This window comes from Myripristis murdjan, chromosome 19 (genome assembly GCF_902150065.1).
Source record: "Myripristis murdjan chromosome 19, fMyrMur1.1, whole genome shotgun sequence".
Lineage (NCBI taxonomy): Eukaryota > Metazoa > Chordata > Actinopteri > Holocentriformes > Holocentridae > Myripristis > Myripristis murdjan.
In genome coordinates, this window is record NC_043998.1 from 6396644 (window position 1) to 6414369 (window position 17726).

Consider the following 17726-nt stretch of genomic DNA (forward strand, 5'->3'; position numbering starts at 1 on the left):
GGTGGACTAGAGGGAGAAATTGGAGGGAGTGGAGACAGAGCGAGATGGCAATGGGCAGGAGGAGAGGGAACAGAGGGAGAAGTGAGAGGAAGACCAACGTAGGAAGGGTCATGGGCCTGAGGAGAGGAAGGTAGGGCAGATGATGGAGAGGATCGTGCAGGAGGAGACGGAGGACAGGCGGCAGGGGGAGGAGAAGGAGGAGCTTCAAATGGAGGGGGAGATAGGTAGGGGGGTTGAGCAGAGGAGGGGAAGTAAGGCCGAGTGCTGACGTGAGGGAGAACAGGAGCGACAGGCAGGACATAAACAGGACGAGTGGGAGGGGAGAGCGGAAAATGAAAGGAGGGGGACAAGGAAGAAGGCGGGACAGTGGGAGAGGGAAAAGGGAAAGAGGAGGTGGAGGAGGGTTGGGCGAGGCACTGGATGGGAGGCGTGGCAGGGATAGTAGGAAGAGAGACAGCAGACTGGGATGTCTGGTGGCTTTTTAGAGACCTAAGCAGTTTTGGTACTATTAACGACCATCCCAGTACACAAGAGACATGATAAAAACAAAACACACAGAGAACAGTGGTTAGACAAGACCTGGATGGAAGAATACACACAGCATATGACAGATGAAGGCATAGTTAATCAAATGGTTAGTGATGAAGGTTGAATGTCTAGAAGCTGCAGAAGCTAATGTATAGCACACCAGTCATATGCCATTTTTAGTGCATCAATACCATTACAGAGTACTCTGTAATCAATAGATGACAGAGCAAGAGCTGTTTTAGTCATTAGCACTGGCACCCTTTCAAACCGCTGGAACGACATCCATGAAAAATGCTGCACACTCTCAGATTTATGCTTTTACATTTTCAATAGGCAAGTCAAAATACAGAGGGAAAAATCACACTGTGGCTTTGTGAAATTCAGTCAACCAGGGAGGCCATCTGAGCGATCTTTGTTAATGCAGCAAATCCATTTTTCATGAAGGAAGTGTGCCATGGTAACTGGGAGTGTGGAGAGGGCCACATGGTTTGGGTATGCTAATGTCAAAAGCCCTTTGGCAGGGAGCGCAAAGGAGGGAAACATAGTTGGCCTGGTGTCCTTTATGGGAGTAGATGCAGCTAATTAATTAGACGAAATGCGTTTGCCAGCTAGTTAGCTCTAGGGGCCAACCAGTTAGTAGTGAAGTAGGCAGGCGTGGTCTTGCAACTTCAGCAGAAGCTCGAGACTGTTGGCACCCTCCGATGCTTCCAAGGCTTGCCATAGTCAGTCTGAGGCAAATCCTCAGCAGAGAGGAGAGGAAAGAGGAAAAGGCAGGGGGTCTGCAGGCTTTAGAGCAGAAGCTATGACTACTTGGATCCGAAGGCTGTCATTAATAATAAGCTGCTGAGGTTAGCAAAGGTTAGCCATTGGTGCGAAATAGCTGGTTAGTAGCCCTCAGAGCTGACAGAGGAGGTTGCCCTAGGAGTTAGCCACTCAGTAGCAAGGAGAGGAGAGGAAGAGGCAGGGAGTCTGCTGGTCTCAAAGCAGGAGAAGCGAAGGCTGGGAGGCTCGGAGGGACCCAGTAGATGAGAGGTACAGTACAGCTAACAGCAGTGACACAAAAGCAGAACTATACACTGTACACTTTTGAAGAGGGTGTGTCATTGTCAGCTCATTTGTGAGCGTCATTTGGGATAGAGTGCGTGTGGATGAACATGCATTAAAATTGTATTAAAAATTTACAGAAAACCTCTTGTCCCAAAAAAACACTCGTGGATGTGCTGAAAAGTCTCCACCCATTTGAAGAGTGTTAAAAGTGTATTGTCGTAAGCCAACAACATTAGAGCAGCCATAGCCATGCCATCTGTCCATCTATCTATCTATCTATATAAAAAAAGATTTCACCTTAAATCACCTTTGCACAAAGATCATATGTGCTCTATAGTAAGCAAATGGAATGATTAAAATAATATTGGTGTAGTTGCTTTTCACACCACAAACAGAAAATCTTCAGTGGATTTTGCTATTATTTACAGAATGCCTGGTTGTTCAGTCTCAAAAGTAACACTGCTGCAGAGTTTACACAGCAGGGAACTGCAGGGAACAGCTTGTTCTATGCACTGTACCAGCTCTTTGGCCCACCACACAAGACCAGGGCTGGTACTGTGCCACAAAATGATCCTAGTGTTAAGATGACTTTGGGAAACCAAACTGAGTTGCAGTGAGGCCCATTTCAGAGATTTGTCCGAGTGTGCCTATGGCTAAGATTGCATTTATAGGTCCACACACTGATTATGACATTTGATTGCTCATTTAATTCGTGTTGCCAAAAAGCTTTGGGACACAATGACCATAGGATCCCAAAGGTATATATATATATATATTATACACCTTTGGGATCCTAATATGTGCATATGTATTATATATATATATAAAATCATGAGAACAATGTGTTCAAATGTGCCTGGTCCCAGAGTTAAGAATACATTACAAGTGAAGAACACAGACAAAAGACTTTTTAAAACATATAACTTGCATGTTATACTCAACTTTCTGGAACAAAGGGAACATTTTGCAAGGTCTGACATGGGCCTCACTCCAAACATCATAATTAGAGTCTACTAGTATCTACCACGGTACAGTTTCATTTAATAGAGAGAGAAAGGGAGGGAGAGAGAGAGGGACTGAAAGAGAGAGAAAGAGGCTTTTGCCATACTGCTTTAAGCAAACATGCTGTTATAATAAATTGGTTGTTATAATTATGTTTTCATGTATTTTATATTGACTTTAGAAACAAATTGACAAATACAGATGTGCTGGGTGTTGGACTGTTAGAATTTAAAACTTGAAAACTGGCATACACATAAACATAACTATTACTGAACCAAATTATGAACCAATGCCCAAACCCATCTGAAATATGTGCCTCATTCTTTGTCTCATTACATCAGCAAGATTATCAGATGGGACATGGTCTTGATTCATTAGAGGCTTACGTTTGCGTAAGGATCATGCTTTTTTAAATATTACTGTACACATTTAAAAACAGTCACACATACTTCCTCTAAAGGTCTCATGCCTCCAAAATGGTAGAGGTTTTCTTACTGTGTTATTCAACTGAATCAGTATTGTTGGGTGTGATCTGAATAACTCTTAGGGGGCTACTGATAATTATCATAAAAACATTCATTTGCCATTAATGTTCCAAAGACTGTAAGCACTACAAATTGCATTGCCCCATATTGGAAAACAAATAGGCTGGGGTGAATGCTGCATACGGGACGATAAAAATGACTTAGTCTAAACTTATTAATTTATGTTGGTTGATTATCTGATATTGGTTCATTGAACCTGCTGCGTCAAGCCTCATTGGTTCTGTACTTGTGAACACAGAGACAGTCTATCTGGCAGAGAGGAGGTGAAGAAGGGTGAAGGGATAGACTGAGAGATAGACTGAAAGAGTTCAGCTAGGGTGGGCTACACTTTACCATCAGACTGATCCAGGAATACTGCGTTATCATCGGCAAAACACCGTGTGCCTGAAATGTTACCATAGTCAAATATGGGCCCTTCCAGCAAAGTCACAATATCCGACCGATTGATCTTAGACAGCACTGCGGTTAAGGCATCCGCTAAAGAGGGAGAGAGAGAGAGAGAGGGGGAGACAGAGAGAAAGAGAATGAGAGAAAAATTACATTGACGATAACTGTTAAGAGGCAAGTGTCATAATATCATGAAATCAGTTATAGTGTGCATATTGCATATTTTTAAATATCTATGCTCATACAGCTAATGGTGCCAGAAATTCAGTGCACAATAATTAGGGAGTGGCTGCAGCAGCTGCCAGCTACAGCAATCCCCCTCCCACACACACATTACTTACTTGTGGCATTTTTACCATCCCTGTACACCCATTTCTTTAGGAGCATGAAGCTCTGTGCTGTCAGGGAATTGGGATTCTCCACTCGGATGTGGTTGATCTCCTCCACAGAGAAATTCAGCTCCCTGGCCAGCTCTGCAACAACGATTCACACCACAATAATTACGAGAGAAAAAAAAAAAAAGCTTTCACTCCCAACCTTCCAAACTTCAAAAAGATGAAGCTCTGTGTGGCTCAGTGGGTAAGGCATGGCAATAACACTGCACGGCGAAGGAGTTTCATTCCCATTGGGGGCGATGCACATTAAAAATGAATGCACTCACAGTAAGGCAGTTTGGATTAACATGTCCACCAAATGGCATATTGTATGTGTGAGAAATAAAATTCACAACCAAAGGACTCACTTCCAGCATCTCAAAAAGACATCACAACAGCACAGAAATAAACACACAAACATAAAATCCTCCATAGCAAGGTAAGAATCATGAAGAGCAGCTGCTTAAAAACAGTACTTATGGCAACTTGTTTACAGGTGTTAACAAGTTCCTACAGGTGAAAATCAATAAGTGCAGCAATGCAGAAAAATAGTGATCACACTCAGATCTCACAGCTGTAAAAGCTGTAAGGGAATGTGTTGGACCATTTTAAGACAGATTTCATATAACAAATACTGAAGGACATTTACCTTGCAGCTGATCAGACTGTCAAGAATATGTATGCCATATTTAATTGTGAAACAAAAGATAGAAGGTGAAACTGGTGCTGAAAAATTAACCTAGACTTGAATTAACAAATTTGATTTAATTTATTTGCTTAGTCCTAAATTATTTGTGCTCATAATGGTGACTTCTAAAGAATGTGCAGCAAAGCAAAGTCTGTATGCTATGCTGGAGTTGACGGCTGCATGCACAGAGAGACAGGTTATAAATTTAAACCACAATGCGCACCAAAGCTACTAGTTCACTGCAGCTCTGCAACAGGACCACACATTAAATATGGATTAGAGTCCTCTCCTCTGGTAACATCACTCATGGCCATACAGATCCATTCTGATAGATGCCTGTTTGTACATCCAAAATTACGTGTGCATGCACACACACATGCATACACGCTTAGACAGTACTGCAGTGCAGACGGACAGGGCCGGGCAAACTGCAGAGGCCACACCCTTATCACTGACCAAACACAGTACAAGGCAGCATCCTCTTGCTATTTTTCTCACACACACTAACATGCACACCCACAAGACAAGGAAGAATATAAACACCTACAATTTGTGATGATACAAATTTTATGGTTAACCTTATATTATCTTAAATACGATCAACACCAATAATATAAATACTGCTGAGTATTTATCAGCCCTTTGCTCACTAAAAAAAAATCAGTGTGACCATATTTAAATTTTGATAAATTTTAAATATTTTAGTAAGTTATGAAATGAGCCATAAACCTTATAAAATTTCAAATTTGAATGCAATCTGGGATTTTATAATGGCAAGTTTACTTTGAGTGTATGTTAAATTATATGTAAATTTATGCAATGACTTTTTTTTTTTTTTTTTTTTTTTTTTTTTTTAAATAGAGATTGATCATAATGTGCCCGTACATACCCATGAAAATTGCCCAGTCAAAAAGTCATTACACAATATGCCCAGTAGATGGCAACAAAGATTGTAAATCAAATGGTATCCACACAATCCCAGTTTCCAGAATTGGGTTCAGTCCAATAGACTGATTCAGAGGTGTGTTCTATTTAAAATTAAAATCTTGACTTTTTGGCCAAAGAAGTATCATATCCATTACATTATGAAGAGTATTAGAACTCCATCATTAGTAAATAAATTGCAATTTCTGTTTAGATAGTGAACTGACTGAAATGAAAGTGAATTTACTGCAGCCTTGCAGCCATGTCTCCATGTCTTACTCATCTCCAAAATACATTTATATGTATGTAGTTTCTCAGGCTTATATTTGAGTTATTGTTTGTGTGTGTGTGTGTGTGTGTGTGTGTATACCCACCAGTCCAGCTGAGTCCAAGGTGGTCAGCTACTATTGCCATACGGAGGTCTGTTCTCTCACAGGGACTCTGAGGGCCTGTGGTTTGGAGGAAACAAGCCATTAAGGTATGTGATATTATGACCACCACAAACCAATTGTGAATTTCTTTCAATTGTGCCATTTCACATCCCCAAGAGAATAAGACATGGTTCTCACTAAGACACAAAATAGCTGCCACAGAGGGGAGCAATGACATCAAATGAAAGAACCTGATTGGGACTGTGAACTGAAAGTTTGCCTGTTGTGGGCTGTTGACATAATCTTAATTTGGTTAGACAAGAATGCCCAAATAATTAAAAGAGACAAAGAGTCTTTGCCTCAAATTTGCTTTTTGATGTGTTATTCATACTGCCCAGTGTACTGTGGATGAGTCAACAAACAAAAACGACTAACTTTAGCTCACTGTCCCAGGACTTGCTTCTGAAAAAGTCCTGTTCTGGCCAAACTCTCTTCAATGATTCATTCAAGTTTGGACAATAGCCACTTACTGAAGGTTTACAATGGATGTACGTGAGCAAAGACCAACAGAGCTGGAGCCCATCTCTTGTCTCTGAAGCATGAAGGCTCCTGAAATAAAGTACACCCTCTGGATGGGACTGCATTGTGCGAGTGTTGCAATTAGGGAAGGAATTTAAGGACTGGGAACACAACTGCTATGTAGCTGAAGTCATGGACCATTCAAACTTTGGCTAGCAAATACAATTTCCACTAGACAGGGAGAGAAAATGCTATTATGTAAAATGTCTGCTTTTGCTTGTAATTAACAATGGACTAAGTAAACAACATGGAATGAGATTGAAGTATCTCACTCATACTTTAAGGGTAGCTTTATTGAAGTGAGCAGCAAATGAACCAAACAGCAGATGCTACAATGTAGAATCATGACGATCTTGTAAGGCCAGAAAAGGGAGAACAAGGTACTCACCAAAAGACTAACTATATAATGTAGTAGCTGCAGCAGTAGTACTAGTGAAAGTAGTAGTAGTAAGAATTTCATGTCATATCACTCACAAAACTGTCTCCGATCAGGCAACAACCCCCTCCCCACCACCATCACTGATTAAAACGATTCATCACTTCAACTTGAAATCACATTTAATCCAACTTCACTGGGTATTCCATCAAGAGATGGATCACTGAAAATCATAATTTTGGTTTCAGCTGACACCCGATGCAGCTAGTGTAGATGTGCTTCATCAAGTCTAGCCAATGAATTGTTTTAACAGTGTTTACAGGGAGCAAAGGTACCACCAGATAATATCTACAAACCAGGCAAGCAGACCATAACAAACACAAGTTCACATTTCCGACACATTTCTTTACATCTAAGTCTCAATCACGTCCACAGTAAATTGAGTGATGTGGTGTTGTGTGTTGTGGTGTTAGTTAGAATTGCAAGGCTAAGTAGGCATGCATGTTGGTGGCCTGTGAGACCCTGTAGTAATACAAATGGACTGTATACTGTTAATCTCATTAAGTGTGCTTACTAGTGAACGGATAGTGTTATCCAAAGATGATGAAACAAATCTGCAGGCTTAAGTTGAATGTACTACATACTGACAGGCACCTCGACTAAAATACTACAGGGAAAGGGAGCGTTATTCAGTTCTCCATGTTAAGATACACTGATTATATTGAGTATTTGATCACATGAGCTGTCTGTCTCACACACTTGTGCTGATGATTATTCAATTGACACTGGCACTGTTTTTTCTATACATAATAAATGTTAATAAATGCTTCACTTGCTGGAATTGGACTGGCCTGTTTGTTATATAACTCTCACTAGTGGGATGTTATTATTTTGATGAGACGATTGTACCAATACAGTCGATTTACTGTCATCCTTTCCCTAACAGAATTCGGAACATTTTGGCATGGTATTTACCTGATTGAACATGAGAAAAAAGGGAAATAAACAGAAGTCTTTTTCCTTTGCTTTTCCTTGCTTTGCTTCCTTGCTTTTTCCTTGAATTCATTTCTCGCTCCTCTCTCTGCATCATTAAACTTAATCTTTACATCTACTTCAGACAGCACAGGACAGAGATGACAATAATGACAAAGAGAGAAATTGACAGCTACACTTAAAACATCACGTCACAAATCACCCACAACAGCTACATGCATTTCAAATAGAAAGATTAATATTAACAAGGGTTTAAAAAGAGTTTACAAACTAGTCTCGTTCTCCATGACAGGAGCCGTGATTGGCTGATCAACCTGACTCCCTTCCTCCTTCTCCTTCTGCTCCTTCCCTCCAAGTGTCCGCCTACTCTTCCTCCTGCTCCTCCTCATCCCCTCACTGCCGGCTTGCTCAACCTCAGCTCTCACACCTCTAGTGGACCGTGTTGGTGTGGTGATGGTGGTGGAGGTGGGGCAAGGGCGGGAACCTCTAGAAGCTCTAGAAGGTTCTGACAACGAAGTGTTCCTGGATGTGCTGAGGCTGCAGCTGCTGCTTTCTTCATCCTCACTGCGCAGTTTTTTCCCTTCTATCTTTGCCTCTGCTTCCTTGGGAGGTAGAGTTTGGTCCAAAGGGTTGGCTACCTGGCTGCTGACAGATTTAGTTTTAACATTTCCCGAGACCATGACACTGTTTTTTCTCCCTGTATTAACGGCACTACCTCTACCTGTGGGTTTCGTGAAACTGTGGCTGGATTTGATGCTGGATCTGTCTTTGATTTGTTGTCTATTACCCTGGGCAATTTTAGTACCCCTATCCCTGACTGCAGATCTGTTTCCATCCTTTTTATATTCTGAAAAAAAGGAAGAGCACTTCTTTGTCTTCATCACTGGGATTCTAGATTTAGGTGTTAAATTCTCAAAAGGGTCTAATCTTTCCCTGGCAACATGCATTGCATATTTCCTAATGAGTGGTTTATTAACATTTTCTTTTGCTTTGTGTATCTCTGTTGATTGACTTTCACTGCATAGTTTGTGGCTATGTGCCCTCACTGGTAACCGTGACTTGCATATCTGGGCTTTGACCTCTTTGGCTCCTGTGCTTGTTATTGCTACAGTGGGAACAACCCTATCTTCCCTGCTGTTCTCGAGCTGGCTGAAGGCTGCCTCCACCCTGCTTACCTGCTGCAGAGTAGGCTCTGAAAAGGACAGCAAGTTGAACACAATACTGCCAGGCTGAATGACATTTTCATGTGTGTTATGGGATGTAACGTTGTTACTATTGTTATTGCTGTTCCCTGTTTGAGGACTGCTGTTCTGCTGTGAAGTTGTGGAAGAAAATTCTTTGCTTTGGTAATAGGTGTTCTGGATTTCTCTGGTCCAATCTGAAAAGTCCCTCTGTTCTGATGTACTTGATAGAACTGTGGTATTGGAAGAATAATCTGTGATACTCAATGGTCTGTTGTTCAAATAGTAATCTGTCATACCTGATGTTCCAGAATGTGAATAATCCAAATAGGATGAGGATGTAGAATAAGAATTAGAATAAGAATTATCTGTAGTTCCTGTAGTTCCTGAGGATACGGTACTAGAAGGGTCAAAAGTGCCTGGTGTTCTACATCTAGAACTGCTGTGTGAAACATCAGAGTTTTTATTAGATGATGACTTGAATCCTATTTTAAAAGTGGAGAATTTAGACTCATTGCTTGATGCTGAGTCTGTGCATGTGCTGTAACTGCCAGTCCCATTTGATCTGTCTAGTCGGACAGTAGTAGTCTGAATGAAGACCTGAGGTGTTGTTAAAGCATCTGTGGAAGATTGTGTGATAACCTGATTCATGTGTGTCTGTTGCGAAGAGGCTTCTACCTCTGTGGCCCTGACCCTGTACCTGCCCACAGAGTGATAATGCTCACCAATCTGAAAAAATTGAAGCCTCTCCTCCACCATGTCCCTCTTGCTCATGTCAATCGCACCACTGCGCGTCATCTCAAACATCTTCCCTTCATGGAAGGGGAACGGGTTTGGCTCACTTGTCGGTGTGCTATCATCTGTTGGTGTTCGGGCCGGGGTAGTGTCTGGTGTTGTTGCCTGAGACTGGTCATCAACTGCCAGTCCAAATGGCTTAGGCTCACCATTGCTGTCCCGTGTTCCGGCCATATCTACAATTTCATCCTCCCCACCTTTACTGGGCCAAGGATCAAAGTCCAGACCTTTAGTGGCCACAGTCTTAAAAGGAGAGTGAAACTCCTCTTCTAGTTTATAACTAAAATAAGTATCCGAGAATCCCTCTTTATCTGAGGGTTTGTGCTCCTGCTTTTTAACTCCATCTTTACTAACACCCTCAGGTTTTCCACCATCTAAGGAGAAATCATTTTTGGAAGAAGCCTTTTGGCATTCCTCGGGGGTTTTCTCCTCTTCGATAACTTCCAGTTTGGTCTGGGGAAAAGAGCGGTCAGATGACCTGAATGTGTCCGATGCCCAGACATCTCTCCTGCTGTCAGGGAGGCCAAACAGCCTTAAATCTGCCTGCTCACACAGGCCATCATCCTCATCCTGAAGCTCATACCCATCTAGAGAGTCTATCTCTGTTGCATCCGTGTCATGAGAAAATTCAGCTGTTGTGGCTATAGAGCAGTCTGTTATTGACTGGTCATTTCCATTTTGTTCATATTCATTATCATCTCCTCCTTTGCCATTAGAGGTCTTAGAACCATTGGAACCATTGGAGCCATTGGTCCCAGATTCTTTGCCATTTCCATTTTTGTCATGTTTTTTGGATTTAGATACCTTATCCTTCTCCTTCTCTTTTTCCTTCTCCTTTTTCTTCTCATCCTCAGGGACTTTGAAAGTGAATTTCTTACAGGGGATTGGTTGGAAGACTGACTCGTCGTCCTCCTCTTCTTCGCCATTTGATTGGCTGTCATCAGCCCCTGGGGGCACTGGAGAGGGGGGCTGGATACGTATTATTGGCTCAGTTAGCAGATGCTTATCATGTTCTTCCTGTAAATTCACCTCCATCATCTCTGTCTCAGTCTCTGATGAGGCGCAGGAACCTTTCCTCTCTGTGTCTGACTGTTCTGAAGCTGAGTCCAGAGGAGGTGGAGGGGGGAACTCAATATATGCAACACCTTTGTCTTTAGAGCCTGCTTGCTGTTCCTGTTCAGTTGTTTCATCATGACTGACATTAATGTCTTTTTCCTGCTGGTTGAAAATATTTTTTAATTCCTGCTGGTTATCATTAATTTTTGTTTCCTGTTGGTTAGCATTGGCAAGGTCTGCTTCAATAGTATTAACTATTGTTTTACTACCTGGTCTTTCTGGTAGGGCTTCTTTAAAGGAAAAAACAGCTTTGCCTTGGTCATCCTCCTCTGATTCCTCAGATACCTCCATGATGGGGCTAGGCTTCCCGGGCATGAACCCCATGAAGCCATCAGGAGTCCTGGACGTGAGGTCATAGCTGATCTCTTCAGAGCTGGGGGTCTCTGGAGTGAGGGGGCTTTTCCCTGAGCTGTCTATGAAAGAGACCTGTTCTAGTGTGTCATCATCTGGGCTAATGGGGCTGAGTCCTGAATTGGATTTCTGTTTGACTGTGTACAAAGCCCCCCTAGCCTCCCTCTCTGCCTGCCTGCCAACCTGCACACTGACATAAACAGGTAATGTTTTGATGCCTTTAAAGTTCTCTTTGGTTGTAGCACCTGGAGGTGTTATGACTTTCTCTAGCGTTTCTCTGGGGCTGGGAAGGTTATTGGAGTTTGAATCTTTGGGTGCATTATCTAGAATTTCAAATGTTTTGTTTGTCAAATTTTCCTCTGCTTTTGTCAGGACTGTCTCGGGGCTAGCCTGTATTTTGTTTTTAGATAATGTAGGTATTTGTGAAGGTTTAGTTACCGTCTGTTTCTTTGGGGGGTCATTATCTAGAGATATAGATCCTGTCCTTATGGGAATTTGAGATTCTGTCTTTTTTCTAAGATTTTTGTTCACTGGTTCTTCACTGAGTTTTCTTGACCCTTCAGATGTCACCTCTTTCAAGGCTTGTTGGTATTTTATAGCATCTTTTACATCTTTTACACCATCTTTTGTTATGGTGGCTTCTAGTATGGCAGTTGGAGATGTTTGAACTCTCTGACCTTTATTGCTGTCTTTCATTTCCTGAGTAACAGTGGCACTGATATCTGTCCCTATATTTGGTGCTTTGTCTTTCTCAGTTTCACTCAATTGTCTTTGAGGGGAGGCCTCTGGAATGTTTTTGTTTGACAGTTTGTCTCCCCCAAATTTTGGGGCCTGAGATGTTAATGATTTCAAAGCAGGTTTACTAGTATCTATGGCAGCTCCTTTGTCTTTCTCAACATCCCTTTTCGCACTTACTTCGTCTGAGGCTTCAGATACTTTTGATGTTTTTCCTCCTGAAAAAAACTGATAAATGGGAAGTTTACTCTCTTGCAGTTTTTTCATTGAAGGTTTTGGTTGGACTGGTGGAGGAATTTTTGTTGGACTTGACTGACTTTGCTTCTGAGCCTCAGATTCAAACTTCATTCTCACAGAGCTGACTTTGGATGTTGATTTCACCTGAACAGGAGATGAGGGTTCAGACTCACTTGTTTTAGTCTGCTGTTTAATTTTTTCCTCACTAAGAGTGGACAGCACACTTCGCTCAGGACTACATGGTAAACTAGAGCTTTTCTTTTCAGTTGCAGTGGTACTACCAAACATTCTGCCAACAGAGGGCTCCCTGAGCTTGCTTTTACCCCATCCTTCTACTCTGCTTTTCTGCTGAGTTTTCTCAGGGCTACTGCAGGTTGAGCTAGGCCCAGACCTGGTTTCCCTGGGCTCTCTCCTCACAGGCTTTTTTTCAGGAGACTGCAGTTCATCATTGAGCTTTTCTGTTTTATCTCGGAAAAATTGTGACACCTCACTGAGTTTTTCTTCAGCTTCTTTTACAGTTTGGTCCACTCTGTCCTCATACAGGAGCTTATCCCTACTCCTGTCATGTTTATCCTCTGTGAATCGCATCCAAACAGCATGTTTAGGGCTGCCCTGTTCTGTGGAGTAATGCAGTACTGTCACTTTATCAAACTGAGACTGCTCATCCCTGTGTGATGAGAATTGACCTGATTTAGTGGACCCATCTTTTGCTGACTTGAAAACAAACTCTTTTTTGGGACTTCCACGCTGCTGACTCATGCTCTCTGTGCTGCGGCCACCACTCTCCTCAGATGTTTGGTGGCGGGTTTGGTCAATCACCATTGCTGAATCCTCTGTGTCAGACTGAGACAGTGGTGAGGTGTCTAGTTTCTCTGAAAGGAGCATTTTCTCAGCAAACTTGTATGACTCCCCACGGATCTCTGAGAGCTCATCATCACAGTATTCTATGGAATGCTGGCTTAATAGTTTAAGGGCTTTATATGAATCATCGGCAATCAGCTGGGCAGAGCTTGGGCGGCTGTCCTCTTCCTGCGACACTGGAGTGTTAACACGAGATGTTTCAAGGAAAGATGGTAGGGATTCTTCGGCAGTAAGCTCCTCTTCTTCCTGTTGGGACTCATCATAATCAGTAATTTCCTTTATTCCACGATCCCCTTTATAGACATAGAGCTCAGGGTGTTTCTTGGTCTCCCTGATAATGACCTCAGTTGGTTCTGCTGTGCTGTGCCCCTTTTCAATATGAACCTCTATTATCCTTTCTACTTTGGGTTTGGATTTAATGTCTTTGTCAAGGAATCTAGGAGTCAGCTCATCACCTTTGATAGAATCCTGGCTTGCCTTGTGTTCAAAAAGGCCTGCTAACTCTTTAGATGGGTCCCTCCCAGACTGGAAAGCTTTCATGATATCTCTGACTGACATAGCTTCCTCTATCATTTCTGCTCCATCGGTTAGCTGAGGCTTGTGATACACCATTCTAGTGGTAGTAGTAATATGAGTCTCCTCTTTGAGGCACATGCTTTTGCTCATCATAGAGTCATCTTCTGGCATTTTGACTTGTAAGGCTTTGACTTTGTCTTTGAGGGAGCTAGGTGATGCTGCATCAGGCTCTATACAAGGGATAGCAGATGCAGCCTCTTCCATCAGTACAGGCTCACAAGGCTCATCAGGCTGTTCATAGCTCCTGATGTGGACTACTTCAGTCCTGGTCTCAGTTACACAGGGAGGGATGGGAGAATCTGCAAATAAAGGTTGAGGACCAGTACTCTCTGCGCTTTGTGGAGCAGATGGAGTTTTTTCACTCCTTGTCTCAAATCCACTGTCTGACAGAGGACTCTTATCCTGCTCATGAGACAGGTCCTCAGGTGATTCCAAAATAGTGTCTGTCCCCTGATATGATTCAGCAAGTTTGCTTAGGTCCTTCTCTGATGGGGAGGTGCGCATGCCTGAGCCCGGTGGAGGCATTTTGAGCTTGTGCTCTTGTAAAGACATGGCTGGTTTGAGAACACGTTTCTGTTTTTCTTCCCCTTCTCTATTTGCCTCCTCCTCATACCTACATTTCAACTCTGCCATTTTGGACAGAGAAGTAGCGCCAATGTCATTGGCTAAATAATCGACTACTTTAGCCAAGTCAAAGTCTTTGCTTGTCATGGACTGGGGCTTCAACTGGAGTGTGTTTTCATCAAAAGGAGGGTGATACTCTGAGAGGGCACTTCTCTGTGCCTCCTCAATCTCATCTTTGGAAAACTCCTCCCATTCATCCTCTGAGGCCCCTTCTTTAGAAGTACTTGTTTTACCTTCACTTAAGATATCCTTTTGTAATATCTCACTAACTTTGACTAAATCCTCTTTAACTTTCTCCACTAAACTGAATGGCTCCTCATCTTCTAACTTGGTTTCTTTAGGCGTGCCAGTATTTGATGTTTGGACAGTTTTAACTGCTGTCCGTGTGTCTGTCTGGAGGATAGCTGTCATTCTGATCAGATCCTCTTTCATATCCGCCACATCTCTTAGTATCTCCTGATTGGAGGCTGCAGTTGGGTGAATGATGGGTGGCGTGATGAACGGTGGGGATTTCAGCTGGGATTTTATTTTTGATGACGTTACACAGGAAGACAAAGAAGTTGAGGTGGATGAAGCCCGACAAGAATCAGGCATTGCCATTTTGAGAGAACCTGGCCCTGGCTTGACAGGGGTCTCGGGTAAGACATTAACAAGGGAATACACAGGTACAGTCATTGTATTGGATGACACTGCAGAAGTGGAGGAGGTGGATGCTGATCTGAGGGAGCCATAAGCAGAGCTTGCTGTTGCAGACCTACGTGAAGAGGACAGTGATTTAAGTGTGCCATAGCCTGACACAGAGCACGAGTTTATGGCTTCATTTATGGCTGCGCTGACACCAGACGTTGCTGCCTGGGTTGTAGCCTGTATCCTCTCCTGAAGGCTGCTACTCCTCTCTGACAGAAGGCGAGATGAGGGGGATGAAGGGGTAGAAGAGGAGGATTGGTATTTGACAGGCGAAACTGAGCCATTCATCATGGACAGTTCCGAGGAGGGAATGGTGGTCTGCCCAGTTGAGGACAGAGATGAGAGAGATGACCTGCCACCTCGGGATGCTAGTGTTGAATCTATGGAGGTTTTCATTGAGGACAGGCTAGAGATAGTTTTAACAGATGAGAGGGAAGGTGCCCCTGTATCCGTCATACCTGTGGACCCCAGGGCAGTTTTAAAAGGCAGAGTAGAATTGTACATGTTGACAGTTGTCTTTGGTGATGTCGGAGTGGTAACAGTGGCTGATGACCTATCTGGTACAGAACCAGTGGCCTGTGAGTGGAGTGGGGAAGTCCTTGATGTGTATGCTGAAGCAAGATTTTTTATAGATGCCGGGTCCGTGCCAGGTTTACATGGGCTCCCAGAGGACACTAGGCTGGCAGACCCCTGGACAGGGTACTGACCCTGCTGAACAACAGTTTTAATGGGTGAAGCCATAGTCCTATAAGACCTAATGGGGGACGGACATATTGTATCACCAATTGATTTAGCTGGGGAAGACAAGGTGGGTACTGGTGGTGCGCCTCCAAGTGTGGACTTAATAGGTGTGGAAGAAGCAGGGGATGGGGAAGAGAGGGGCCAGGTGGACTTCAGTGGAGAAGCAGCTGGCGAGCCTGTCGGTGAACCGGTAGAGGTGACGGAACCCCCCAGTCCGACGGGCCTTGTTTGGCCAGGGACGGTAATAGGAGCAGGCGACCATGGTGGGTAAGGTCTGGTTGGAAAGACAGGTTTGTGAGGGTAACCAGCAGGCAGTGTTCTTGCTGCTGCGCTTCGCTCAACTGTTGTTTCTTCAAATGAAATAATGGAAATAATGATGAAGAAGAAATTGAACAAAAAATCCGAATGCAAAATAATAAAGGCAACAGAAATGATGTTTGGGAGGAAGGAGGAGGAAAAATGTAAAAAAGAGAAGAGACCACAAGGGGAAGAATTGGTCAGTGACGCAGTCCTGGCATCAAGGAAGGAGAGAGCAGTTCTTTTATGAGGTGTTGAGATGAGATATTTGAGTGTGGGTCAAGGATGGAATTATAAAAGAAACAGTTGTGTTCCAGTGTGATTCGTAATCCACCAATGACTCACAACTGCAGCGACAACAACAACACAAATGGATAATAGGCCAAACAAAGCACATACAGCTGCAAAATAAATGTCAAAAGACAATGGTATAGACTAACAAGTGACCACAGAAAAATGGCTAGACAAATGCATCAAGATTAACACAAAAACAACTTCTCTCTTTGGACTTCAGATGTGCTACAGTCAGCATCTGGATTCTGGATCTAATCTCAATCCGCTTTTTAAAGTGCCTTTTATCTGTTTGGTCTGAAAATTATGCTTAAATGGTTTACCCAAGGACAATTTGGACACTCTGATTAAACAGAGTCATAAAGTCATGGACTGCAGAAGTTTCCATTTTCCTGTTATTATATAACAAAACAATACTATGGCAAAATGCTGTTTCCAAGACTAGGGTCTTGTTTCATATTGTCATGCAAGACTGATCACCCTTGGTGACAAGCAGCAAGAGAGTGAAAAACTGAAAAGAGCACCTGAAAGAAAGCCATACTCAAGACCTCCTAACATGCATTTTTGTCCAACGAAAAAATGCTATGTCATCACAAAGCCAAAAAGAGCTTTAAACTTAGAGGGGACAAAATGGAAAATTAAAAAATAAACAAAAACAATTTTACTTTGACCACCTCGCCAAATGCCTCTTAACATTCTGCTGGTCAGTCAAAGCAAAATTTGATGTTATTTTGTTTGGACTTCTACAACTCAGTTGTGGAGAACAACCAAGCAGACCCAGAAGAAGCACAATACAACTCACAATGTGGGCAGGCACAGCACAGAAACTTAAAAGTCACTCATCGACCCATGCAAAAATGTATACCATGTTGTAAACAAGCATGTGGAGAGTGCATGTTATGTGAGGTGAGAAAATGCATATATCACACATTAGGTATGTCATATCTATCTCTATATTGATCACGCATTTTAAATATTAACTAAAATTGCTAATGATTTAGTTTATGATTCACGCAAATTGCTATTATTATAGTTATGACTTCCAGAAAGGTTTGTTAGTGAAAATGTCACACTCACTCAGTGCAGGCTCGGCCAGATAGCTGTAGCGCTTACGTAAGGCTAGGGATGCAAAGGTATGACGTCGCTCTGGCTTTTCAGTCTGCAACAATAACAACAACACAAACACCTATCAGTACTAGGTCGCCCTAGATTCAGCACTCGAAGCTTATCATGATATTAAAGCCAATCTTATTTGACAGTCTCTCTAACTTTGTAAGACTATAAAAGCAAAGCCCATATTGTTTTTCATGTTATTCATTGCCCTCCAATTCCCAGTTTCTTTAAGTCAGTGATAACTGATAGCACTACAAATTGAAGTTAGTCACATATTATCTAACTACAAGCTCTAAATTATCAGCAA

At 42.6% G+C, this 17726-nt stretch overlaps 1 protein-coding gene across 8 annotated transcripts in view; it reads right to left on the reverse strand.

The window, feature by feature from the left end:
* LOC115377729 (ankyrin-3-like) overlaps positions 1-17726 on the reverse strand; it is a 160006-nt gene that overhangs the window by 8404 nt on the left and 133876 nt on the right. For all 8 annotated transcript variants that reach the window (XM_030077692.1, XM_030077691.1, XM_030077696.1 and 5 more), the window contains 4 exons: positions 17384-17465; positions 5870-5944; positions 3851-3982; positions 3456-3599 (listed from right to left, as the gene is read on the reverse strand). In XM_030077692.1, the coding sequence (XP_029933552.1) occupies positions 3456-3599; positions 3851-3982; positions 5870-5944; positions 17384-17465 (433 nt within the window). The remainder of the gene's footprint in view (positions 1-3455; positions 3600-3850; positions 3983-5869; positions 5945-17383; positions 17466-17726) is intronic.